Genomic DNA, 27,854 nt, shown 5'->3' with positions numbered 1-27,854 from the left:
CCCCTGGGTCCCGGTGCACACACTACTTTGTGTGTGCCCTCCAAGAGTGGAGTCTCTGTTTCCCCCAGTCCTGTCAAAGTCCTGCAATCAAATTCCTCTAGCCTTCAAAGTCTGATTCTCTAGGAATTCCTCCTCCCGTTGCCGGACCCCCAGGTTGGTAAGCCTGACATGGGACTCAGAACCTTCACTCCAGCGGTGGACTTCTGTGGTATAGTTGTTCTCCAGTTTGTGAGTCACCCACCCAGCGGTTATGGAATTTGATTTTATTGTGATAGCGCCCTGCCTGCCATCTCATTTCAGCTTCTCCTTTGTCTTTGCATGTGGGGTATCTTTTCTGGTGAGTTCCCATGTCTTCCTGTCAGTGATTGTTCAGCAATTAGTTGTGATTCCAGTGCTCTTGCAAGAGGGAGTGAGCACACGTCCTTCTACTTTGCCGTCTTGAACCAATCTCTATTTTTACTTTTTGAGCCAAGTATTCTTAATATTTTTTATGCCTTTCTTTTAGAAGTGAATATCTTCGTTCCAAGTTCACTAAAGTATTTGTTAGTACCCTGAAATAGTCAATTGTCCTTTCTATATTGCCTAAATTCTATTTCAAAAAAATGTGAGGCAAAGGCAGTATTTGCACAGAATTACGAAATCACTGTAAAAATTTCTGTGACGGTATAAAAACTGAATTAAATGTCTTTTCTGGTTTTACTTGCATTTGTTGTAACACATGTGAAATATTGCAATAAGTAGTTTTTTCTTTAGCACTATGTGATATTTAATATGGGGTGAGTATTTTGCAGTGTTTTTAACGAGGGACTTTTATTAGTCTATCCTCACAATATCTCTGTGATACAAATCTAGCAATTATACAACTATAGAAGCATTTTTGGTTTTAGTTGCTCTTGTTTATTTTACCTCACTGCAATAAGCAAAAGAAACTCAAGTAAGGAAAAGTCAGGAAGTCAAATAAAATCTAAATATTTCTCACCAGTTCTGTCATTTTTTCAGAAATTGATATTCAACAAGTACAGATGCATTAGAATTCTTGCTAGCATCAAAAATATGGATTGCTTTCATAGTAAGAAACAAGTAAACGGCTTGATAAATTTTGTTAGTATTTCTAGCAAGTTACCCTCAAGAAAGTCTATTGTGTGTTAATTTTCAGTGTGAATAAAGATATTATTGAATTCAACATCCTGAATACCTATCATTTTTAAACTCTTCATAGTACCACCTAGAATTCAAAGTACAGAAGTACATTACACCGTCAATGAGAATTCACAAGCCGTTCTTCCATGCGTGGCTGATGGAATCCCCACACCAGCGATTAACTGGAAAAAAGACAATGTTCTTTTGGCTAACTTGTTAGGAAAACACACTGTCGAACCCTATGGGGAGCTCATTCTGGAAAATGTTGTGGTAAGTTTAATAGACACGAATAGATACATTAAGCCAGATTATTAATTCACCTTTTTACATTTAGTGACTTAGCTCGGAAATGTATTTTTTAATAATGAAAGGAAGGAAAGTACTCTTATAAATTCAGGTCAAAGAATTAATTTTACACATATTTCATTTTATGTCCCCGAGAATAGTATTTAGCAGATCGTGAGAACTCATAAGTGGCCTCCTTCTAAAATTATTTTATTTTTGTGGAAATCTGTGTTTATCAGGAAAAATTCTAAGCCTCTGTTATATTCCATGTTTGTAACGATGCATGAGGATGGTTAGAAGAGTAGAGATGTAAGAATGTCTGATGTATTATTAAGCAAATACAAAAAGGAGGCTTTTTGCTCTTTTCAGGTTTTTAAATAACTCTTAGTCTTAGGGATCAGTGCAAGCTGGGGTTTTTGAATATTCTTGGGTGGTACGTCGCCAGTCTGCAAAATTGTAGCTATGGGAAGCATCTCAGTTTTTCAGTGTGAGCCCACTTGAAGAGGAATCTGTATCTATGCATACCACATGACTTTTTAAAAAATTATCATGTGGTTTGAGAGTATCAACACTTGGTACTAAATATTAAACATGATTAAAATGTGAATCACTTTCAGAGCTTTATTCCTATCTTATTCCTTTTCATTACCCTTCAAAGTGCCTAAATTTCATTACAAAGTCTTCATAGAATTAAATTTGAACAAATTAAAATGATAAATTGATCACATTCACTTCACAGTATAATTTCAGCCTTTAGCCAGACTCCTGGAATTACCAGATAAATAGCTCTAGTGATAGGTTAGCTCTGTCTCATGTGCTAGTAGAAAGTGTATTTTTTCAAATCTAAGTTTCCTTCAATTCTAAGATGCACCAATATTTTATGTGCCACTAAGACAAAAATATATAGTCAAGTAAACTAGAGAAGATCATCAATTTTTAAGTTGTATCCCAAATTCAGAGATATTAAAAGTTAAAAGTATGAATTTTAGAATTGATAAAATAAAGATAAATTTGTGTACTTGTTTGTTTGCTTAAGCTGGTAAATATCTCCAGTAGGGATTACTCCCAGGTTCAAGAATGTTGAATTAGGCCCCTTAATCACTCTTAGACCTGAAGAAATTAAGTAAGAAAAGTTTAGACTTTTAGTGAGACAGTGACTCAGATACATTAAGAAATATATCAACAATAAGGTAGCTTATAAAAACTGGATGAAGGACACAAATGATAAGTCTATTTGTGAATAATATGTGCAAACCAGATTTTCAAAAGCTTTACTTCCATAAAATCCTTGATTTTAAACTTAAGTTGTTATAACCTGGGAATTTTAAGAATAGCTAAGTGGTGTCAGAGTAGGGAGACCTTTACATGGAATATGATTTATTCCTGTTTGCCTTTAAAAAAATGAGTATACAACCAACCAAATTTAGATTATATCTATAATGAGTAATTACAGTTTTTATGCTGCATTTCCAATCAGTTTTTTGATGCTTCAGTGCAAAAATATATATTCTTAAACTTTTTGAAAAGAAGAAAAAGTCTGTAATATGGACCTTAACGCAGTCAGAAGCATTCAGTCATTAATTCAACAAATATTTATTTATCAGTGTGATCAACACTGATTTAGGCACTGGGAATAAATACATCAGGGAACAAAGGAATCAAAGATCCTTGCCCTCTTGGAGTTTATTTCTAGAGGAGGGAGATGGACAATAACAAATAAAAATAAACAATGTATTGTTTCATACCAGTTGCCAAAAGAAAACAACTGGTATGAAAAATAAAAGAAGAGCAGGGTAAAGGGGATCAGAAGTTGGAGGAGTACAGGTTACTTTTTTTTTTTTTTTTTTTTTTTTTTTTTGCGGTACGCGGGCCTCTCACTGTTGTGGCCTCTCCCGTTGCGGAGCCGCGCAGGCTCAGCGGCCATGGCTCACGGGCTGAGCCGCTCCGCGGCATGTGGGATCGAACCCGTGTCCCCTGCATCGGCAGGCAGACTCTCAACCACTGCGCCGCCAGGGAAGCCCCAGGTTACATTTTTAAATAGCATAGTCAGAGTAAATGTCCTTTGGGAAGGAGACATTTTGAGCAAAATTTGAAGGAAGTGAGTTAGCTAAGCAAATATCTGGAAGAGGAGCATCCCAGGCAGAGAAAACTGGGATGCTCTTCCCCCACATTTTAGCGGCAAAGAAATTAAGGTGGGTGCAAAGAACGTGAGAATGTAAGGTAGGAACATGTCTGATGTATTTGAGAAACAGAAGGCCAGTGAAAGCAAAGAAGAAAAAGAATGAAAAGAGAGAGAAAGAAGTCAGAGAAAAATGAAAGCCAGATACAGGTAGTGTCTTGCAGGTCATAACAATTTTGCATTTTACTCTGAGTAAAATCAGAATCCATTACAGGTTTTGAGCAGGGGAACAATGTGGTCTGCCTTATGTTTTTGCAACATTGCATTGGCTCCTCCTCCCCCTTCCCTCCCCCCACCCCTCTTCCTCCTCCTCCTATTCCATGAGAATATACGGTAGGAAGGCAAGGATAGAAACAGAAGAGACCAGTTGGGAAGATGGTCTGGAGGCAGAGGAGAGATTATAGGACTCAAAGCTGAACATTAGGTCAATCCACATCTCTGACCCAATTTCATTCCTTTTTATGGCTGAGTAATATTCCATTGTATATATGTACCACATCTTCTTTATCCAGATACTGTGTGTAAAATGGACAACTGATGGGAACATGCTGTACAGCACAGGGAACACACCTAGTGCACTGTGGTAACCTAAATGGGAGGGAGGTCCAAAAGGGAGGGGATATCTGTATGCATATGGCTGATTCATTTTGTTGTGCAGTTGAGGCTAACACAGAATTGTAAAGCAACCGTACTCCAATAAAAATTAATTAAAAAAAAAAAGCTGAACATTAGCAGAGAAGGGGTGAGAGGTGATTGGATTTTGCACATACTTTGAAGCTAGGATTTCCTAGCTAGATTGCAAGTAGAGTCTGAAAAAGAAAAGAATAAAGGATAACTCAAATGTCTAAGAACAAAGGCATGAACAACTGGAAGAACAAAGTAGCCATCAGCTGAGATGGTGTGAAGGCTGCAGATAGAACAGGAAGGGGAAATGGGGAGTTCAGTTTTGGACATGAGTTTGAGATGTCTTTTAGACATCTAAGCAGAGAGTTGGAATGAAAAGTTCAATGTAGTTGGAATTTGGAAGAAAGATCTGGGCTGGACATCGTGTTACTCATCAGTAGATAGATGATATTTAAAGCCATAAGACTGGATGAGATCACCAAAGAGGTGAGTGCAGATACAGAAGAAAAGAGAACTAAGTCTGAGGCCTCTCACGTACCAACATAAAGACATTAATGTGGAGGGGAAGCCAGCAAAAGGAGATGGAAAAGGAGCAACCAGTGAAGTAGGAAGGAAACTAGGGGAATGGGGTATCCTGGAAGCCAAGTGAAGACATGGTTTTAAAAAGAAGGAAGCCAGAATTGTGTCAAATGCAGCCAATACATCTAATAAAGTGAGGGCCAAGAGCTGGATTTAGCAGGTGAAGTTTTGGAATTGCAGGTGTTATTGCCCTTACTCTTGCCATTTCCTTTGATAATTTTGGTGGACTGTGGTGCCACATTACCCAGAGAGCCAACTATGCTGTCAAGATTCTAACAGCCTTTGGGACTATTTGCTCTTTATTTGTACATTGCAGTACAGCAGTTGATGTTTAATAAACTTTAAAGTTTTCTGAGATCTTATTATTATAAATTCTATAGTTCTATAAGGTATGGGCTTTTGTTTAAATTCTTATACATTTTAAATTATGTCATTTAAAAGCTAGCCAGATGGTTCAGACTACAAGATGGAAATTTAAACTGTCTTTAAAGAAGAGTGCTCCTTTGGGAACCAAGCTATGTAACTTTATGTATTGTATGTAGTATAATGTAAGATTATGTAATTTTAAGCCGTATGATTTTTCTTTCTTTAAGCCAGAGGATTCTGGCACCTATACCTGCGTTGCTAACAATGCTGCAGGTGAAGACACACACACCGTCAGCCTGACTGTGCATGTTCTCCCCACGTTTACTGAACTTCCTGGAGATGTGTCATTAAATAAAGGAGAACAGCTACGATTAAACTGTAAAGCAACTGGTATTCCATTGCCCAAGTTAACATGGACCTTCAATAACAATATTATCCCAGGTTGGTAATTTAATTCTTAAGAAGTGAATAGTACACCCATAGAGAACTCAAAACCAATCTCCATTTTTTTTTAAAGTCCAGGAGCCCTCATCCCTGGGAGGACAAGTGTCTCTATTTGTTAGACTTTATGACCAGCATAAAGATATTGTCTGTAAAGAGAAATTGTTGCATCCCAAAATTGAGTTCTGAAGTACTGCATTTACAAATGCCTTGCTGGAAAATTAGTAATAAGCTTGAGTTTTCTCTGCTATAAAGATTTATGTTAATCACTAGAATTCACCAACTGTATCACCTTAACAATAATAGTATATCTTACTAAAGAAAAATAAACTCTAAAAAACTTAATCAGTACTCTTTTCTGAAGGCGTAGTACTAACTTAGCTATTTCAATTTTTAAAGCTTAATTTTCCACATAATATTCAGCAGTATGAAACTTTAAAATATAATTTGAATGGGAGAGAACATGCAAGGTAAACATACTTAACATAATCAGATATTGGCTGGTCTAATCAAAATCTTATTTAGTATTGATTATTTTAGGATTAGCATGTTTATCTTATACTCTATTCCAAGTATTGTAAATACCTTTTTAAATATTTATATCATCATCACCTATGGAGAAGTTCAAATTATTACAAAATTAATCTTGTTGTTATTATTTATTACCTAACTAGCGTACATTTTCATGATTTCCCCTCTGAGCTGCCAGGTCAGTTGAATTATATTTTGATGTAAATTGTTTGGGAGGAAAAGTGGTGTGAGAAATGAAATGGAAAGTGTCATATTTCTGAATGAAAGATTTTTTGAAACCCAGAGAGACTGTGAGCCAGCTTTAGGCAACCCTTTTGAGATGAAAGGTGTACTTCAAATCGAAAATTAATTTTGAAAGATGTTTGTTTTCATTCTCTTCTCCTGTTCCTTCTTTTTTTTTCATTCTTCAAACAAGTGTCTAGAGACACAGCAAATAGCTCAGGAAGAAATCCCTGGAAAAGGCTCTCTCCTCCAGTGTCATAATGAGATCTCTTTGGTTCAGTTGCTAACCAATTCGTAAATCTAACCTGCAAAATATTGAGCTGTACTGATTATTTTCCTAGGTTACTGAGAGGCATTTATGTTGCTTTCTACCTTGTTTCCTTCAGCCCACTTTGACAGTGTAAATGGACACAGTGAACTTGTTATTGAAAGGATGTCAAAAGAAGATTCGGGTACTTATGTGTGCACTGCAGAGAATAGCGTTGGTTTTGTGAAGGCAATTGGATTTGTTTATGTGAAAGGTAGATAAAAAGTCTTCTATTTTAAATTTATTTATGATGAATGGTTTGTGTTTTGCCTCCTTATTGTATAGTAATACAATATAACTTCAATTTATTAATCCATTTAGTCTTATTTCACAGATATGCAAATTCATGACATAAAAAAAATTATGAACATTCAACTCAAAAGTAGGTAAGCAGTATGTAAAGAGATCATTTGGCACAAAATGGTATCATCCACTTAGGTTATTGAAATGGACAAAATTATCTCATTGATTAGCATGAGCAATTAATTCTGGAAGATCCATGGGGCTCAAAAGTGGCTTTTCCCCTCTTCACTAAATTATCTTTTAAATAGATCAGAATCACAAAGAAATTACTGGAGCTTCCTTTTTCTTATACTCATCTTTTGTTATTTCCCCAGAACCTCCAGTCTTCAAAGGTGATTACCCTTCTAACTGGATTGAACCACTTGGTGGTAATGCAATCCTGAATTGTGAGGTGAAAGGTGATCCCGCTCCAACTATCCAGTGGAACAGAAGGGGGATGGATATTGAAATTAGCCACAGAATTCGGCAACTTGGAAACGGCTCCCTGGCCATTTATGGCACTATAGTAAGTCACACTGGAATTGTCAGTATGCACTTTAACTGTCACAATCAATGCCTCTCTATAGGTGCCATGGATGGGAAAAGTTTCTCATGCATTCCTATTTTAATCATAAAATCTGAGTCAATGGGTTCTTTTAAAAAACTGAAACAATGGTTCAAATTGATGATTTTTAGCCCTTCAAAGAGGTACAAGCAACAAAATAATTTTGCTGCTTTGTTCTCCATCATTGACCTATTGTTCAACATCAGTAGATAACTTCCTCAAATCTGTTTTAGAATGCGGAAATTGAAGAATTACAACATTGTAAATTACAAATAAATGTTAGATTTCATCACCAAGTCGATAACTATATGAGGCTGTCCAGAAGTTTCAGTAATTCAGACAGTGATTAGTACTTTCAGTTATTCTAATTTGGGGGTCAAGTGAATGAGATATTTTATCTGAAAAATTCTTAACTAGACTAAATGAGGGTAATTTGTTAACCTACTGTTGAATTAGTTAATTAGTATATACTATCTAATCACCTGCTCCAATGGGCCACTCTCAGTCTTTTCTTCTCCTTGGCTTTATTTCAACCTTAGATGTTATTGATCGTCCCTTCAATTTTGAGATGATTTCTACCTCTAGCTACACGAATGAGTCTCAGGCTTCTTCATTACTGCTTTACCCCCCTTTTCCTCTACACAAACATTACTACTTCTGAAGTCCTTGGTACTTCTTCTAATATCAATATTAATACTAATACTAATTTTTTTCCACCATACAATTTCAGATTCCTAACCCTGTACCTTCAACCCTGAAACTCTTTCAGGTTCCATTCACAGTTTCCTACTAGAAATCTCTATTTGGATAATGCATTGATACCCTGATTAAACACCTAAATCATCTGTCTCTCTCCTCCCACCCTCCTCCACTTCCTTCAATTCAGTTCCTCTTAACTGACTTACTCTTTCTATTAACAAGACCAGAATTCTTCTGTTCACAAGACCTTAGCAAAATCTGTGTCTCTAGTCATCAAATCTAAACTCATGTGGTCCTTATTTTCTATAATATATTTGTATAAATTTGTGACTACATTCTGTGATTTGTCATCATTAATAATTAGTTCCTCACTTTCTTTCCTACATTTCAAGCTTTCTAAATGGAGGCTAAGCTTAATGTTTTTTTTTAACAACCCCCATGAGAAAGAACTAGATATTGGTTGATTTGTTCTGATTATTTAATGCTTTTTAAGCTATCTATAAGAATAGTGTTGGCATTTTTCTTTAATAAGATAATTTTGGATAAATGATTGTAAAAAATGTGATTTTCTGCTTAGGTTTCCTGCCAGTTAGTGTCCCCTGAGAGCAATGATAGGTTGTTCAGAAAAAAATTAAGCTAGGAATTTCTTTCTCTTCTTTTCTTTAAAAAGAAATCTATTTATGTGGTTAAATATATGTAAGTTTTTCTATTTCCATTGAAATACCGTCTCAAAAACAAAATTGCATAGAAACAAGCATCATGGTAATAAAAAGTGATTTGCGCTGTTCTATAGGCACATATTTTTATAAAACACTGCTTATTTCCGTAGAATGAAGATGCCGGTGACTATACATGTGTAGCTACCAATGAAGCTGGGGTGGTGGAGCGCAGCATGAGCCTGACTCTGCAGAGTAAGCTGCTTAATCAAACTCTAATTAAACACTTGTTTTAAGAAATGTCCATTTAATTGTTCATTTAACTTTCTAGCAGGTACATTAATGGTAGCTTTCAGAGTCTGTCTAATTTACTTTTCTGCTGCTGATGGAGCAGCTGTTACCAAGCATAAGACTGATATAATTTTGCAATATATTTTATCTAACACATGCAGCTCACACTTGCAATTGCTTGGTAGCAGAGCTTTTTGTGTTGTTTGCAATATATTCAATCGAGTACCCTTCGTATAGCTCCTCACGGTTGTTGTAATGAACTTACAAAAATATCATTTTCTGGCACTTGAAAAATAAGTGTTGAAAATAAAGACTAATGTAAGTGAACTCAAGAGTGCTCCAGCTTGGGGCTTCCCTGGTGGCGCAGTGGTTGGGAGTCCACCTGCCGATGCAGGGGACACGGGTTCGTGCCCCGGTCTGGGAAGATCCCACATGCCGCGGAGCGGCTGGGCCCGTGAGCCATGGCCGCTGAGCCTGCACGTCCGGAGCCTGTGCTCCGCAACGGGAGAGGCCACAACAGTGAGAGGCCCACGTACCGCAAAAAAAAAAGAGTGCTCCAGCTCGATTGCTGTCAATCTGCCGTGAAATAACTATGTGCTCCGAGCAGGATTATCATGTTCATGATGAAGGCCCTCAGTATAAACCATTGGAAGACAGGTTTTCATAATTAGAAAAACATGAAAGACTCCAATGGCTCCCTGGACAGTCCCCAGAACCACTTCAGGGGCTGACCCGAGAACAATGTTATTCGGTTGACAATTTAAGGAAATCAGCTTATTTTGAGACTAGGCTCAGTAATTAACAGGGTGAATTTATTTACATTTTCTTTATTCACTATTGAGAGATGCTGTAGACTAGCATTTACTAACAGCTGTTTGCCAAACTAACAGCTGTTTGCCAAACTATTATATATATACCATATTTTCTTTATCCATTCATCCATTGAAAGACACACTCAGGTTGTTTGTATGTCCTGCTAAGACAATGTTTTATTAAAATACATATCTACCAAATGATAACTTTGTGGGGTGTCATTAGGAAAAAAGAGTGCCATGATTGAATAAGTCTGAGAAAAAAATAGATTAAACAAGGTTTATTCATTTATTAAATATATAAAGAGCACCTAGTATATGCCAAGCCCTGCTTAGGTGCACCAATTTCTTTACTGCAGATATTTCCAGAAATGTTAATATGCAGATGTGAGTTAGTTATAACTCAACAAGAGGAAAATATAATATTCTACATTTCCCCCAAAAAATGTTATTTCCGTGAAACCTTCCTCACCCCTTTGTTGGGTGAGTGTAGGTAGGTCATCTCATGATTAATCTCTCCTGGAAGAGTGTTCCACTGACAGTTTAAGAAAAGCTGCATTAGATTAGATTAGCTCATCTACATACTGACAATAAATTCATTGTAATAAATGAGGGATATAAAAAAGCCAAAAATATAATTTGTTTAAAATTAAGATTAAAGCACCAGAAGGAATGTCTTCATTTAGATAAAATGCTCGTATTTAACTGATCATTATGTGACTGATAGAATTAATTCAACTTTGAAAGATGTACATATGGAATTTTATTGTTGAATTAATTTATAGCCTTATGTGCAGTTGGAAATGTTCAAATGTGCAATCTAAATTAAGATTCTAAGTTTTATTTAACACTTTCTTTGGCCATAATAATATGAACAGACAAGCTCATCTATTCATTTTGTTGTTATTTAGCGTTACGTGATTCATTTTGTTGTTATTTAGCGTTACGTGATTAGTCTGAGGCATTTACTTTATTCAGCAACAGTTCATTGAATACATTATGTAATCTCATCACTGGGAGAGAAGGAAAAGCACCAGCCCTGAAAGTTCCTAGAGTGATGTTAATGTAAACATCAAGTAAGAAGGCAATTGTATAGGATGATGTGGGCATATATATGAATAATACACTAATAACACTCACTGAGGGATTCAAACCTCATATGAAATAATTACTTTTGTAAAAGACATGTCAGTGGTACCTTTACATAAAATACTAGCATAGTAATGTCACAATAAAACACATTTTACTTCTATTTTTGTTTTATGTTCCATCATTCCAGATACATTTCCTGGTCTATAATGTGCAGCCACTGCCTTGAATTATATGATTGCATTAACTCTCACTGAGCAAATCATTCCACCATTCAGTTCAGTCTCACTAAAACACCACTGTCATCCCGACATACTCTATCAAGAATAAGCACAATCCCCTTTGCTTACCTATTCAAACATAAACCCTTCTGATTTTCTTATAAGATTTTAACCAGATGTTTAAAACCTGCATGCTACTGCTCTCCTGGATGAATCATCCTTTCAAAACTAAACCCATCTCTATGCTATTTCCTTCTCTCCAGGGAGCCTCCTTTCTGCTATATGTAATCTTACTCATTTTTAAAAATCCAGTCCAAGCTTCTTCTCCATGAAGTCTTTCATATTCTATCCTGACACTGTAGACCAGTATAAAGACAAACATTCTGTCAGCAGTTTTTTGCAATTCCTTTTACATTCTTTCCAACAACTTTATTTGAATAGCTATCATCCAGTATAGATACTGTTAACCTCTTCCTCCTTCTTGAAACTCCCTTTGGTTGCCAGGATACCCTTTTCTCCTGAGTTTCTTCAAGGAAGAAACTCAATTACAGGCTCATTTTCTGTCCATTTCTTAAATAATGATGTTGTAATAGTTTATGTCTTTGGATCTCTTCCTCTGATTTTAGACTCACTTCTGAAGCAATCTTATCCACTCACGAAAGACTCACAAATCTATATTTCTAGCCCATATCTCTATTCTGAGCTCTGGATATGAATATCCAACTGTGGTGTAGACATCTCCATTCGAATGTCCTACAGATATCTCAAGCTCAGCAGTTCTAAATGGATGCAAATTATCATTCCTTACTCCCTCCCAACAAATCTGTTCTATCTCCTATGTTCTGCTGGATTGCCCAAAGATATACTATATTGCCCAAATCAAAACCCTGTAGTCATCAATTCCTCCCTTTATTCCATACCATTCAATGGCTAAGTTCTATCACTCCCACCTTCTTAACAATTCTTGAATATTTTCCTTTTCCTCTTCATTTCCAGTGACATGCTTCTGTATGATCTGTTGAGTCACTATTGTTTATGCTCCCAGATTACCACAATTTTACCTATTGTATACTAAACTCTATTCTACCTATTCTATTACCAAATTCTACAGGTAAATTATAGCACAGCTCAATAATGAGTTATTTGTCTGTCTTATAAGTGGACTGTTAGCTCCTTGAGGCTAGAAATTATATCTGTGCCCCCAGCATCTAGCACAATGCCTGGCAAAAAGTAGGTTCTTCATATATGTTTATTAAAGAATGATGACCACTGGTGAAAGAATAAGTTGATAATGAATCCCTACCTCAAAAATAATGTAAGGGAAAGAACTGAATGTTCACCATGTAAAACACAGACAAAAGCAATGATAGTAACAGCAACAGTACTAATAATATTGTGTGCTTACCTTGTTAACAATAACAATAGTCCTAATAATATTGTGTGCTTACCTTGTTGAAGAGCTGTGCTTACATCATCTTAGTCGAGTCAAACAAGATCCTGTGAACTAGGGACCATTTTTAAGGACACAATGATTCAAAAAGGTAGTAAAGAGCAGAGACAAAATTTGAATCCAGAAAAGCATGACTGCAGAGCCCATGCTCTAGGCTAGACTGCTTGGGGATTTTAAATTTTTGCCATTTACTAAATAAAACATTCTATCAATAGCCATTACAACCTTAATAGTTGAGAAGCTACAGTGTATTAAAAAATCAGCCTAACTTTTTTCAAAATAATGTTACTATATAATATGGCTTAAAATGTTAATATGATTCCACAAAAACTAACAAATACTATGTGCTTTTTTCCATAGGTCCTCCTGTTATCACTCTTGAGCCAATAGAAACTATTATTAATGCTGGTGGCAAAGTCGTCTTGAATTGTCAGGCAACTGGAGAGCCTCATCCAACCATTACATGGTCCCGTCAGGGGCACTCTATCCCCTGGGATGAGCGAATTAATGTGTTGTCCAACAACTCATTATATATCACCGCCGCTCAGAAAGAAGATACATCCGAATATGAATGTGTTGCTCGAAACTTGATGGGTTCTGTCCTTGTCAGAGTGCCAGTAATAGTGCAGGGTGAGTGTGATTCGTTCACCCTGGGATATTCATGTTAAACAGCAGCTGGAGTGATCGAAATCATAAAAATCGTTAAGCATCTTAGTCCAAGTCTCCTCTACCTTTAAGATACTTCTAGATTATAGGGCTAGGACAAAAATCACATCACAAACTGAAAGGACTGAAACAATACCGATGAGAGCTGCAGAATACCACGTTAATAATTCAAAATCCCGAACTGAATTTTGTATTCAAAACTAGGTTAAATTTATTCTCAAAAATCAATGCATATTTTTGCTTTAAAGAATGACTTATTTCCAAACGGTAAATAGCATATAAATTTCTTGGTCACTGACTCTTTCAACAGCCATGTCCAGATGAGTCAGGACTGGAGCTGGGAAGAAACCCTAGTTAGCAGTTTGAAGTTCTTCTCTCTTGCTTAGGTTTTTTTTTTTTTTTTTAACATCTTTATTGGGGTATAATTGCTTTACAATGGTGTGTTAGTTTCTGCTGTATAACAAAGTGAATCAGTTATACATATCTTGCTTAGGTTTTAATTTTACAGTAAAGAAGAGCTTCCATAAGCAATCTCTCAGCCTTCATAGATTCAGCGCTAGACCCAGTGCATATCTTAAATGAAATCTGACTTAACAATTTTTTTACTTACAAAAACAGAGACCAAGTACAATGTTTTACTTGCAGTTCATGGTGGCTTTTCCCAGTGGTCAACCTGGAGATCCTGCAGTGTCACCTGTGGGAAAGGCATCCAAAAGAGGAGTCGTGTATGCAACAACCCCTCTCCAGCCAATGGTGGGAAGCCTTGCCAGGGATCGGATTCAGAAATGCGGAACTGTCAACATAAGCTGTGTCCAGGTAAACCTCTTTATTCACCGGACAGGCACGTATTCAGTAGATACTCATTTCTGTTCCCTAACTATGGCTTGTCTCACTATTAGTTCTTTCAACTGAAATATATCTAATGGTGTAATGTGTCACCTTTGGATAGTGGATGGTAACTGGTCAGAGTGGAGCCCTTGGGAAGAATGCACAAGGAGCTGCGGACATGGCAACCGGACCAGGACCAGAACTTGCAATAATCCATCAGCTCAGCATGGTGGGCAGCCATGTGAAGGGAATGCTGTGGAAATAATCATGTGCAACATTAGACCTTGCCCAGGTGAGAATCCACCAATAAGCAAAACTTGCATCTTTCTAACTCCTACAAAGGAGTTATAATTACCTTTTCTTCTTTATTGTGAAGAGATGTTATGGCCTCAACCCTTGAACATATTCATTTTGTGTGTTCTTAGTCCTGTCTCATGGATGAACTTGTGAAGGTATGACATTAATCAGTGTTACATCAAATACCTGATATAACTGAACATGATAAAAGGCTCTAAATTGTGGTGTATTTTTAATCATGTAGATTTAATCAAATTAATGGAATTTTAGAGATAATGAGGACCTTAGATAACAGCTAATCCAGTCATTCGTTTTCACGTGAAATAAATGAAGCCTAGAGAGGTTAAAGACCTGCCCAGAAACACACAGCTGGTGAGGAGTAAAATAATATTAGCTACCATTCACTAAATATGTGTCATGTGCTAGGAACCATGCTCAGTACTTTATCTACATGTTGTTTTTGACTTTGTGAAACAGCACTACAACATAGGTATTTTAGGGTTCTAGGTATCTTCACTGTAAGAACCTTTGCTGCAGGCAGTTTTGCTGCACAACTAAACAGACCGTAAGACAATTTTGTTGTAGAAGATAAAATAATAAAGATAAAATAAAAGAGGAACATTTAAAAGGATATAATTAAGATGAAAAATTAAAAACAAAATTTTTAAAACATTTTGTCATGAAAAATGAAAATAGAGAAAATATTTGAATACATTTAAAATGTGTGTAAATTCATGTTATAGTTGTATTGGGGTATGTCTTAGAAAACGATGATACTTCCTTTCTCAGAGTTGTTCATTAAGGATTCAGGATCTTTTGTTGGACATAAATTCTTTTTGATATACAAAAAATCTGCTGTAAGTCTTTTCAGATATCCCTGAATGTAAAATGAACAGACGAGGGATGCTATTTCTTATCAATATATGTAACATACATAACTGGTCCTACATATCTGGACTACATTTAAATGTTCCATCACAATTTCAGTCCTTATATTTCACCAAATCATCTAAGCCAGATTCTGTCCCAAATACTAAAATTCTGGCTACATAGTGTTCTCCACTATCAAATAGCAAAAAATGTCACCATTTTCAAGAAACTTACCGGGAAGCATGTAACCGTTTCCTTTTGCGGCGATAAGAGGAGCTTGATTCTTTTGCCTCCAACTTCTAATATTGTGTGATAGATTTTATAAAGACAGCTTGGAGAGCAATCTGTAGTATCTGAATTAGCTAAAGAATCGATAATTAATGCTCTTGAAGACCATTATGAATTACTAGCTGCCCCTTTTATATTTGCCATAGCTTGGTAAACTTTTGCTTTTGACAGGTGAGAGGGATGACTGTGCTCACCAAAGGATTTGCAAACTGATATATTATCATTTTAGTATAGTATGCGATCTGGCTTTACACGCTCTCATTTCACATTTCCTGTAAGTTTTCTTATCACCGTATTTTCTATCAAGTCATTATACATAGTTGTTAGCATCCACTATTTTAAGACCCTCACATCTGCTCGTCACTGTAGTGACCATTATGAGGCCTAAGATGTGTATAATATAAAAATGGGAGCACTGAGTCAATGGAGAAATGAAACCACTGTCAACTAGTTGAAACCAAACTGTCGAACCTGTTGATCATTGTTTTATCTTTCACAGCAAAATTACCTTACAGCCAATTAGTTGGTGGCAAAACTGTTTGGGGCAAATATTCTTACAGTGAATATTACTGGGTGTGGTATATTAGGGCTCTTTCAGGTTAAAGTGACAGAAATCAAACTTAAATACGTAGCTTACATAGAAAATTCTACTTTCAGGTATGATTGAATCCAAGGATTTGGCTAATGTTTTTACTAGCATGTTTTCACTAGTATGTTTTCCATCTCTCATCTCTGCTTTCCTTTCTCTGCCTTTATTTCTCCATTAAACTCTTTCCATGTGGTGGGAAATATGACTTCCGGCAGCTGGCTCACAGAGGCCTTATAATCAAAGGCCTCAGAGGAAAAAAGTTCCTCTCTCTCTCTCATAATTGGTATCAGCCTCTGCGAAAGAACGCTCTTTGATTTTGTTTGGGTCCCAGGCTCACCTCTGAACTCAGGTAGTCCAGGAGAAGGATACTGCTCTGAGAGCCAGCTTGGGCTAGTTGCCCACCTTGTATCAAGAGGGGCAAGGTTTCTTGTTTGACAGCCTGAAAGAAATCATATGGAATAGAAGAGTGGCTGTTAATTCATTCTTTTAATCATTCATTCATCCAACAGATACTTATTGAGCACCATTCTAACTGCTGTAATTAGAATATCATTCAGATATTGATAAGCATACAGGACAAACTCAAAGAGTTGAAGTGATAGAGCATAACTGGGAGAGCCACCTTAGCTGAGATGGTCTAAAAAAGGGATATTGACAAACAAAAATGAGTCGTAGTTACCTCTGCATTTGGATATTGCATTCTATTGTACAGAAAAGGAAACTAAGATTCAGAAAATATATGATAATTAATTCATTGAGGTTACACACCTCCTAAAAGTGAATTAAGGATTTGAACCCAGGTCTGTCTGATTCCCAAGCCAATTTGCTTAGATCCTGGGTATCTTGATTTGCAGTTCAGAACTTCTATTACGTTACAAAAATTAATTAACTGTTATGAAATCTTAAAATAAACCAAAAGCCAAGTTCTTTTAATCTTGAAAAATGAGAAATCTAATTATAATAGAATAATATATCAAAGTAAAAAGAACCAGAAATACTGGATTAGAGCAACCTTTGTACAGTTTGTCAGCTATGATATCTAATGTCTATATAATGAAAAGCTAAATGATATTAGTAAATGTCATAAAACAAAAGTCAGGATTTTTTTTCTCTTCATGTTGAGTAACTATTGGCTTACTGCTGTTTTGCTCACTTTTCTGTTGGTTTACTGTTCTTCTGTCTTTCTTTGGTTATCTCCCAGCCTCTATATTGATTGAATTTAGCTGTTATTTTGGCATATTGTCAGTGGTGTTCTGGATCTTGCCACTGAGAGCATGTATCTCTTCCCACTGAGAGTTTAGTGACATCATATTAGTAGGTAGATATTGACCACAGTGGAAGTGTTTGGCACCACAAAAATTGCAGATGCTATAACTCAGAGTTTCCCTCCCTACTCCCAGAGAGCTGGTTGTTAAACATTTATCAGTATACCACTGCAAAATGGGCAAATAGCCAAAGATACTCTTTTTCATCCAGGGGGTATGTCAGCACCGTAGGGGCTGAAGAGATTTTCTTTTTATACATGGTTGGATTCAACTTGCTAATATTTTGTTGAGAATTTTTACATCTACGTTCATGAGAGATATTGGCCTGTAGTTTCCTTTTCTTATAATGTCTTTGTCTGGTTTTGGTATTAGGGTAACGCTGGTCTCATAGAATGAGTTAGGAAGTAGTCTCTCTGCTTCTGTCCTCTGAAAGAAAGGTAGAGAATTGGTATAATTTTTTCCACAAACATTTGGTAAAATTCAGCAGGGAACCCATCTGGTACTGGTGTTTTCTGTTTTGGAAGGTTATTAATTATTGGTTCAATTTCTTTAATAGATCCCCCCTCTTTTATTTCTGATATTAATAATTTGTATTCTCTCTCTCCTTTTTTCTTGGCTAGCCTGGCTAGAGGCTTATTGATTTTATGATCTTTTCAAAGAACCAGCTTTGGGTTTCATTGATTTTTATCTATTGATTTCCTACTTTCATTTTCACTGATTTCTGCTCTAATTGTTACTATTTCTTTTCATCTTACTTTGGATTTAATTTGCTCTTCTTTTTTAGTTTCCTAACGTAGAAATGTAGATAACTTATTTTGATCTTTTCTAATATATGCATTCAATGCTATGAACTTCCCTCTAAGCATTACTTCTGCTGCATCCCACAAATTTTGATAACTTATGTTTTCATTTAATTCAAAATATTTTTAATATCTCTTTAGATTTCTTCTTTGACCTAGGTATTATTTAGTAGTGTGTTGTTTAGTCTCCACATATTTGGGGATTTTGCAGCTATCTTTCTGTTATTGATTTCTAGCTTGATTCCATTGTGATCTGAGAGCAGACATTATATGATTTCTATTCTTTTAAATTTGTTAAAGTGTATTTTATGGCTCAGAATGTGTTCTACCTTGGTGAGTGTTCCATGTGAGCCTGAGAAGAATGTTTATTCTGCTGTTGTTGGATGAAATAGTATATAGATGTCAACTACATCCAGTTGATTGATGTTGTTCTTGAGTTCAATCCTTTCCTTACTGATTTTCTGCCTGCTGGATCTGTCCATTTCTGATAGAGGAGTATTGGAGTCTCTGTCTATTATGGTGGATTCATCCATTTCTCTTTGCAGTTCTGTTAGTTTTTGCCTCACATGGTTTAATGAGATTTTCTTTTAGTAAAAATTTGTGCTTAATCAAACTTACAGAAAAGTTGCAAGAATTGTACAAGGAACTTCTGTATACCCCTACCCAGATTCACCTATTCTGTATATTTCCTAAAACAAGAACATTCTCTTTTATAAACAGTTATCAAAATCAAGAAATTTAACATTCATACAATACTAATTAAGTCTTATTACCTAATCCACGGTTCACATTAAAATTTTATTAGTTGTCCCAGTCATATATGCTTCATAACTCTTTTTCCCACTGCAAGATCTAGTCCAGGATCACACTTGTGTTTATGTGTCAAGTCTCTTTAGTCCCTTTCAACTGGAACAATTCCTTAGTCACTTTTTACCTTTTATGGCCTTGCTATTTTTTAAGTATACAGGCTAATCATTTTGTAAAAGAGTTTCCATTTAGATGTGTCTGATATTTCTTCATGATTAGATTCAGGTTTTGCATTTTGGCAGAAACATCACAGAAATGGTTTTGTGTCCTTCTCAGTGCATCATATGAGATAGTGTATGATGTCAGAATTTGTCCCAAGCTGGTGATGTTAACTTTGTTCACTTGTTTAAAGTGGTGTCTTCCACTGTGTCGTTACTATTTTTACCTTTGTAACTAATAAGTATTTTGTAGGGAAACTTAAAGACTTCATAAACATCTTGTTTCTTATCAATCTTTTATCTACTAGTTTTAGCATCTACTTATGATTTATTTTTGTTTTAAATCAGCTATTGCTATGATCTTACAAAACATTTATAACTCCATCATATCTTCTACATCTATTATTGGCTTTCTTTTTTTTTTTTAATTGCATTTTTTCTTTGGTTTTTTTGCTCTTTGGCCATGCCGTGCACCATGTGGGATCATAGTTCCCAATCAGGGATTGAACCCACACCCTCTGCATTGGAAGCACAGAATCTTAACTACTCGAACACCAGGGAAGTCCCCTACTGGCTTTCTATTGTAAGAAAGAATTTTCTTTTTCTCCTTTTTTTTCACTTATATCAGTAAGAACTCAAATATCATTTCATTCAGTGGTTTATAATGCACTACTGTCTTCATTTATTGTGATGCACAAATTGTCCTAGATTTGGTTAGTGGAGATCCCTTGAGGGATCCTAGCTTCAGTGTCCTCTTGATATGTCCCCATCATTTCATGAACGCTTCGACTTTCTGGTACGAATTGATATTTTAGGCCTATCTTGTCCTCCCCCAGTTAGAAGATATTTCTAAACTGACAATCCTCCCTCTAAAAAAGATGGGTATCTTCTGGGGTAGGCCATCCTGCTGCCATTTGAGACAATCATAAAAAATATATTGTTACAGATAAAGAATGAGCTTTTTTTAAGTGTTATTCTGAAAATCGTTGAGAACTTTGAGTGAAGAATAGCAGTACTAGCTCAGAGCTCACACTCATGTAATACTGTGTGTCTTACACTGCTCAAGGACTTTTCATCTATCAACTCATTATTCCTCATGCCCATCCTAATAAGGTAGGTTCTTTGCTTATCCATATATGGCAGATGGTGAAACTAGGCGCACAGAAGCCAAGTAACTTGTCAAGGATCGTACAGCTAGTAAGGGCAGAGTGGTTATTCAGGCCCAGGGCATCTGCTCCAGAATCCCTGCTTATAAGCACCATGCTCTCCTACCTTTCCAGAATCACAACTGCAACATAGTATAACAACCAACTCATCTATTATATTTTACTTTTTTTTTCAATGTACTAATTCCTCCATAGCTGTTTTCTTTTGTATTATATTATTTAGATACCATGATGTTTTATGCCTTCTCTGGTTTATATTGTCTTTCCTCTTTTTTCTTGCTATCGTTCCACTCACATCAAAGAAACATTTCAACCCTACCGCATTTTATGCCATGAAATTTAATTTTGGTTAGGGTTTTCTGTATTGATTTTAAAAATTTAAAGGATCTTAAGCTGGAAACCTCTATTCATATATAATAGAAACTACACAGATAATAAATGAACAAATGTCACCTAATTGTGGTCCTCCAAAAAATGCATGTATCATAAGTCTTTATATTGTAAGAGATAAAGACTTTTGTTAACCAACAGCCTTGGAAATAGAACATATTAAAATGATTGGAATGGCAGAATTTTGAAATCCCATAGTCCATATATAAGAACCATGAGCATCAGTAATCTGAATTAATAAAGAAGTAGTCTTGAGTAATATTTGCCATTTAATTAAGGCCTTCTTCTTTCCTTTTATGTTTAGTCAAATAACTTTTAGTGCAGATTCTTGTCAGCTGAAATAAATTTGTGTGACTGTCTAAAAAGTATAAGAATATGTAGTCAATTCAACTAGAAAACAGTAATTAAAAGAAAATTCAAGATGTGTTTTAAAATATTTTCTAAGCAAAGCAACCAAATGATAATTCCATTCCTTGTTTTTCAACTTATTCTTATAGACTGGGTTAAGAGAATATTTAGACAAGACCTTACAGCCCTATGGTTCATATCTTGGTTAAACTGGGTGACCACAACAACAAACTTTTTGAGCCCTACATCTAGAAAATACCCCTCAACAAAACTATGACCTGATACTGACTTATACATAAGAGAAACCATAATGTTGATTCTCAGCCCCTGCACCTGGTAGGAAACATAATGTTGTTTCAGTCTTGTGGTCAGATGGTGTAATATGTTAGTTACCAAAAGGAAGGCCTTAATATCATTCCTTGGAAACTCCCGGTCAATTTTTACTGTTGTTTAGGAAGCAGGTGAGTGTGTTATTTAGAACTCTTAATTCATGAATATTATGTAATGGGGAAAATTTTTCAAAGAGTTACAACTGTGCAAATCATCATGTTGTTGAAAAGTCCAAGTACATTTTAAATGTGAAGGTGAATCAGGCTTAAAGATGTGGCCTTGCAGTCTAGGGTCCAGCTTATCATTATGGAGACATTTGTATTGTCCATAACCGTATCTAGATTTGTTATACAGCTTTGCTTCTTAGCTTCTTGTCCCTTCCACTATCTCCAGAGCTTAGAGTACAAATACTTAGCTAGGGGTAAAAGCTCAGATTTTATTTACATATAGTAGTTTGATTAAATTAAATTAAATTAAATTTTTTTTGGCGGGTGCTCTTTTTTTTACATCTTTATTGGAGTATAATTGCTTTAAAATGGTGTGTTAGTTTCTGCTTTATAACAAAGTGAATCAGTTATACATATACGTATGTTCCCATATCTCTTCCCTCGTGCGTCTCCCTCCCTCCCACCCTCCCTATCCCACCCCTCCAGGTGGTCACAAAGCACCGAGCTGATCTCCCTGTGCTATGCGGCTGCTTCCCACTAGCTATCTACCTTACGTTTGGTAGTGTATATATGTCCATGCCTCTCTCTCGCTTTGTCACAGCTTACACTTCCCCCTCCTCATATCCTCAAGTCCATTCTCTAGTAGGTCTGTGTCTTTATTCCTGTCTTACCCCTAGGTTCTTCATGACATTTTTTTTCTTAAATTCCATATATATGTGTTAGTATACGGTATTTGTCTTTCTCTTTCTGACTTATTTCACTCTGTATGACAGACTCTAGGTCTATCCACCTCATTACAAATAGCTCAATTTCATTTCTTTTTATGGCTGAGTAATATTCCATTGTATATATGTGCCACATCTTCTTTATCCATTCATCTGTTGATGGACACTTAGGTTGTTTCCATCTCCAGGCTATTGTAAATAGAGCTGCAATGAACATTTTGGTATATGACTCTTTTTGAATTATGGTTTTCTCCGGGTATATGCCCAGTCGTGGGATTGCTGGGTCATACGGTAGTTCTACCTTTAGTGTTTTAAGGAACTTCCATACTGTTTTCCATAGTGGCTGTATCAATTTACATTCCCACCAACAGTTCAAGAGTGTTCCCTTTTCTCCACACCCTCTCCAGCATTTATTGTTTATAGATTTTTTGATGATGGCCATTCTGACCAGTGTGAGGAGATACCTCACTGTAGTTTTGATTTGCATTTCTCTAATGATTAATGATGTTAAGCATTCTTTCATGTGTTTTTTGGCAGTCTGTATATCTTCTTTGAAGAAATGTCTACGTCTTCTGCCCATTTTTGGATTGGGTTGTTTGTTTTTTTGTTATTGAGCTGCATGAACTGCTTATAAATTTTGGAAATTAATCCTTTGTCACTTGCTTCATTTGCAAATATTTTCTCCCACTCTGAGGGTTGTCTTTTGGTCTTATTTATGGATTCCTTTCCTGTGCAAAAGATTTGAAGTTTCATTAGGTCCCATTTGTTTATTTTTGTTTTTATTTCCATTTATCTGGTAGGTGGGTCAAAAAGGATCTTGCTCTGATTTATGTCATAGAGTGTCCTGCCTATGTTTTCCTCTAAGAGTTTGATAGTTTCTGGCCTTACATGTAGGTCTTTAATCCATTTTGAGCTTATTTTTGTGTATGATGTTAGGAAGTGATCTAATCTCATACTTTTACATGTACCTGTCCAGTTTTCCCAGTAAGACTTATTGAAGAGGTTGTCCTTTCTTCACTGTACATTCCTGGTTCCTTTATCAAAAATAAGGTAACCATATATGCGTGGGTTTATCTCTGGGATTTCTATCCTGTTCCATTGATCTATCTTTCTGTTTTTGTGCCAGTACCATACTGTCTTGATTACTGTAGCTTTGTAATATAGTCTGCAGTCAGGGAGCCTGATTCCTCCAGCTCCATTTTTCATTCTCAAGATTGCTTTGGCTTTTTGGGGTCTTTTTTGTTTCCATACAAATTGTGAAATTTTTTGTTCTAGCTCTGTGAAAAATGCCACTGGTAGTTTGATAGGGATTGCATTGAATCTGTAGATTCTTTTGGGTAGTAGAGTCATTTTCACAATGTTGATTCTTCCAATCCAAGAACATGGTATATCTCTCCATCTATTTGTATCATCTTTAATTTCTTTCATCAGTGTCTTATAATTTTCTGCATACAGGTCTTTTGTCTCCTTAGGTAGGTTTATTCCTACATATTTTATTCTTTTTGTTGCAGTAGTAAATGGGAGTGTTTTCTTGATTTTACTTTCAGATTTCTCATCATTAGTGTATAGGAATGCCAGAGATTTCTGTGCATTAATTTTGTATCCTGCTATTTTACCAAATTCATTGATTAGCTCTAGTAGTTTTCCGGTAGCATCTTTAGGATTCTCTATGTAGAGTATCATGTCATCTGCAAACAGTGACGGCTTTATTTCTTCTTTCCGAGTTGGATTCCTTTTATTTCCTTTTCTTCTCTGATTGATGTGGTAAAACTTCCAAAACTATGTTGAATAAGAGTGGTGAGAGTGGGCAACCTTGTCTTGTTCCTGATCTTAGTGGAAATGGTTTCAGTTTTTCACCACTGAGGACGATGTTGGCTGTGGGTTTGTCATATATGGACTTTATTATGTTGAGGAAAGTTCCCTTTACGGCTACTGGAGGGTTTCTATCATAAATGGGTGTTGAATTTTGTCGAAAGCTTTCTCTGCATCTATTGAGATGATCATATGGTTTTTCTCCTTCAATTTCTTAATATGGTGTATCACATTGATTGATTTGCATATACTGAAGAATGCTTGCATTCCTGGAATAAACCCCACTGATCATGGTGTATGATCCTTTTAATGTGCTGTTGGATTCTGTTTGCTAGTATTTTGTTGAGGATTTTTGCATCTATGTTCATCAGTGATATTGGCCTGTAGTTTTCTTTCATTGTGACATCCTTGTCTGGTTTTGGTATCAAGGTGATGGTTGCCTCGTAGACTGAGTTTGGGAGTGTTCCTCCCTCTGCTATATTTTGGAAGAGTTTCAGAAGGATAGGTGTTAGCTCTTCTCTAAATGTTGGATAGACTTTCCCTGTGAAGCCATCTGGTCCTGGGCCTTTGTTTGTTGGAAGATTTTTAATCACCGTTTCAATATCACTGCTTGTGATTGGTCTCTTCTTATTTTCTATTTCTTCCTGATTCAGTCTTGGCAGGTTGTGCATTTCTAAGAATTTGTCTATTTCTTCCAGGTTGTCCATTTTATTGGCATAGAGTTGCTTGTAGTAATCTCTCATGATCTTTTGTATTTCTTCAGTGTCAGTTGTTACTTCTCCTTTTTCATTTCTAATTCTATTGATTTGAGTCTTCTCCCTTTTTTTCTTGATGAGTCTGGCTAATGGTTTATCAATTTTCTTTATCTTCTCAAAGAACCAGCTTTTAGTTTTATTGATCTTTGCTATCGTTTCCTTCATTTCTTTTTCATTTATTTCTGATCTGATTTTTATGATTTCTTTCCTTCTGCTAGCTTTGGGGTTTTTTTGGGTTTTTTTCTCTAATTGCTTTAGGTGCAAGGTTATGTTGTTTATTCAAGATGTTTCCTGTTTCTTAAGGTAGGCTTCTATTGCTATAAACTTCCCTCTTAGAACTGCTTCTGCTGCATCACATAGGTTTTGCGTCGTCATGTCTCCATTGTCATTTGTTTCTAGGTATTTTTTAATTTCCTCTTTGATTTCTTCAGTGATCACTTCATTATTAAGTAGTGTATTGTTTAGCCTCCATGTGTTTGTATTTTTTACAGATCTTTTCCTGTAATTGATATATAGTCTCATAGCGTTGTGGTTGGAAAAGATACTTGATACAATTTCAGTTTTCTTAAATTTACCAAGGCTTGATTTGTGACCCAAGATATGATCTGTCCTGGAGAATGTTCCATGAGCACTTGAGAAAAATGTGTATTCTGTTGTTTTTGGATGAAATGTCCTATAAATATCAATTAAGTCCATCTTGTTTAATGTATCATTTAAAGCTTTTGTTTCCTTATTTATTTTCATTTTGGATAATCTGTCCATTGGTGAAAGTGGGGTGTTAAAGTCCCCTACTATGAATGTGTTACTGTCGATTTCATCTTTTATGGCTGTTAGTATTTGCCTTATGTATTGAGGTGCTCCTATGTTGGGTGCATAAATATTTACAATTGTTATATCTTCTTCTTGGATCGATCCCTTGATCATTATGTAGTGTCCTTCTTTGTCTCTTCTAATAGTCTTTATTGTAAAGTCTATTTTGTCTGATATGAGAATTGCTACTCCAGCTTTCTTTTGGTTTCCATTTGCATGAAATACCTTTTTCCATCCCCTTACTTTCAGTCTGTATGTGTCTCTAGGTCTGAAGTAGGTCTCTTGTAGACAACATATATATGGTTCTTGGTTTTGTATCCATTCAGCCAATCTGTGTCTTTTGGTGGGAGTATTTAGTCATTTTACATTTAAAGTTATTATCGATATGTATGTTCCTATTCCCATTTTCTTAATGGTTTTGGGTTTGTTATTGTAGGTCTTTTCCTTCTCTTGTGTTTCTTGCCTAGAGAAGTTCCTTTAGCCTTTGTTGTAAAGCTGGTTTGGTGGTGCTGAACTGTCTCAGCTTTTGCTTGTCTGTAAAGGTTTTAATTTCTCCATTAAATCTGAATGAGATCCTTGCTGGGTACAGTAATCTTGGTTGCTGGTGTTTCTCCTTCATCACTTTAAATATGTCCTTCCAGTCCCTTCTGGCTTGCAGAGTTTCTGCTGAAAGATTAGCTGTTAACCTTATGGGGATTCCCTTGTGTGTTATTTGTTGTTTTTCCCTTGCTGCTTTTAATATGCTTTCTTTGTATTTAATTTTTGACAGTTTGATTAATATGTGTCTTGGCGTATTTCTCTTTGGATTTATCCTGTATGGGACTCTCTGTGCTTCCTGGACTTGATTAACTATTTCCTTTCCCATATTAGGGAAGTTTTCAAGTATAATCTCTTCAAATATTTTCTCAGTCCCTTTCTTTTTCTCTTCTTCTTCAGGGACCCCTATAATTCGAATGCTGGTGCGTTTAATGTTGTCCCAGAGGTCCCTGAGACTGTCCTCAGTTCTTTTCATTCTATTTTCTTTATTCTGCTCTGCAGTAGTTATTTCCACTATTTTATCCTCCAGGTCACTTATCCATTCTTCTGCCTCAGTTATTCTGCTATTGATCCCTTCCAAAGAATCTTTAATTTCATTTATTGTGTTGTTCATCACTGTTTGTTTGCTCTTTAGTTCTTCTAGGTCCCTGTTAAATGCTTCTTGCATTTTGTCTATTCTATTGGCAAGATTTTGGATCATCTTTACTATCATTATTCTGAATTCTTTTTCAGGTAGACTGCCTATTTCCTCTTCATTTGTTAGGTCTGGTGGGTTTTTATCTTGCTCCTTCATCTGCTGTGTGTTTTTCTGTCTTCTCATTTTGCTTATTTCACTGTGTTTGTGGTCTTCTTTTTGCAGGCTGCAGGTTCATAGTTCCCGTTGATTTTGGTGTCTGTCCCCAGTGGCTAAGGTTGGTTCAGTGGGTTGTGTAGGCTTCCTGGTGGAGGGGACTAGTGCCTGTGTTCTGGTGGATGAGGCTGGATCTTGTCTTTCTGGTGGGCAGGTCCACGTCTGATGGTGTGTTTTGGGGTGTCTGTAGACTTATTATGATTTTAGGCAGGCTCTCTGCTAATGGGTGGGGTTGTGTTCCTGTCTTGCTAGTTGTTTGGCATAGGGTGTCCAGCACTGTAGCTTGCTGGTCGTTGAGTGGAGCTGGGTGGTGGTGTTGAGATGGAGATCTCTGGGAGATTTTTGCCGTTTGATCTTATGTGGAGCTGGGAGGTCTCTTGTGGACCAGTGTCCTGAAGTTGGCTCTCCCACCTCAGAGGCACAACACTGACTCCTGGCTGCAGCACCAAGAGCCTTTCATCCACATGGCTCAGAATAAAAGGGAGAAAAAGTAGAAAGAAAGAATTACTAGAAGAAAGGAAGGAAGGAAGGAAGGAAGCAGGAAGGAGGGAAGGAAGGTAAAAAGAAAGAAAGAAGATAAAGTAAAATTAGATAAAGTAAGATAAAATGTTATTAAAATAAAAAATAATTATTAAGAAAACAAATTTAAAAAAACGG

General features: G+C 36.1%; 1 protein-coding gene across 18 annotated transcripts in view; it reads left to right on the top strand.

The window, feature by feature from the left end:
• The window catches only part of HMCN1 (hemicentin 1), an 883,583-nt gene that overhangs the window by 782,338 nt on the left and 73,391 nt on the right, over positions 1-27,854 (top strand). For all 18 annotated transcript variants that reach the window (XM_079903114.1, XM_079903100.1, XM_079903116.1 and 15 more), the window contains 8 exons: positions 1,220-1,410; positions 5,401-5,614; positions 6,754-6,888; positions 7,292-7,482; positions 9,050-9,131; positions 13,100-13,369; positions 14,051-14,221; positions 14,355-14,525. In XM_079903114.1, the coding sequence (XP_079759240.1) occupies positions 1,220-1,410; positions 5,401-5,614; positions 6,754-6,888; positions 7,292-7,482; positions 9,050-9,131; positions 13,100-13,369; positions 14,051-14,221; positions 14,355-14,525 (1,425 nt within the window). The remainder of the gene's footprint in view (positions 1-1,219; positions 1,411-5,400; positions 5,615-6,753; positions 6,889-7,291; positions 7,483-9,049; positions 9,132-13,099; positions 13,370-14,050; positions 14,222-14,354; positions 14,526-27,854) is intronic.

This window comes from Stenella coeruleoalba (genome assembly GCF_951394435.1).
Source record: "Stenella coeruleoalba genome assembly, chromosome: 1".
NCBI lineage: Eukaryota > Metazoa > Chordata > Mammalia > Artiodactyla > Delphinidae > Stenella > Stenella coeruleoalba.
The sequence above is the reverse complement of the archived record's forward strand: the minus strand, read 5'-3'. Positions and strand labels throughout refer to the sequence as shown.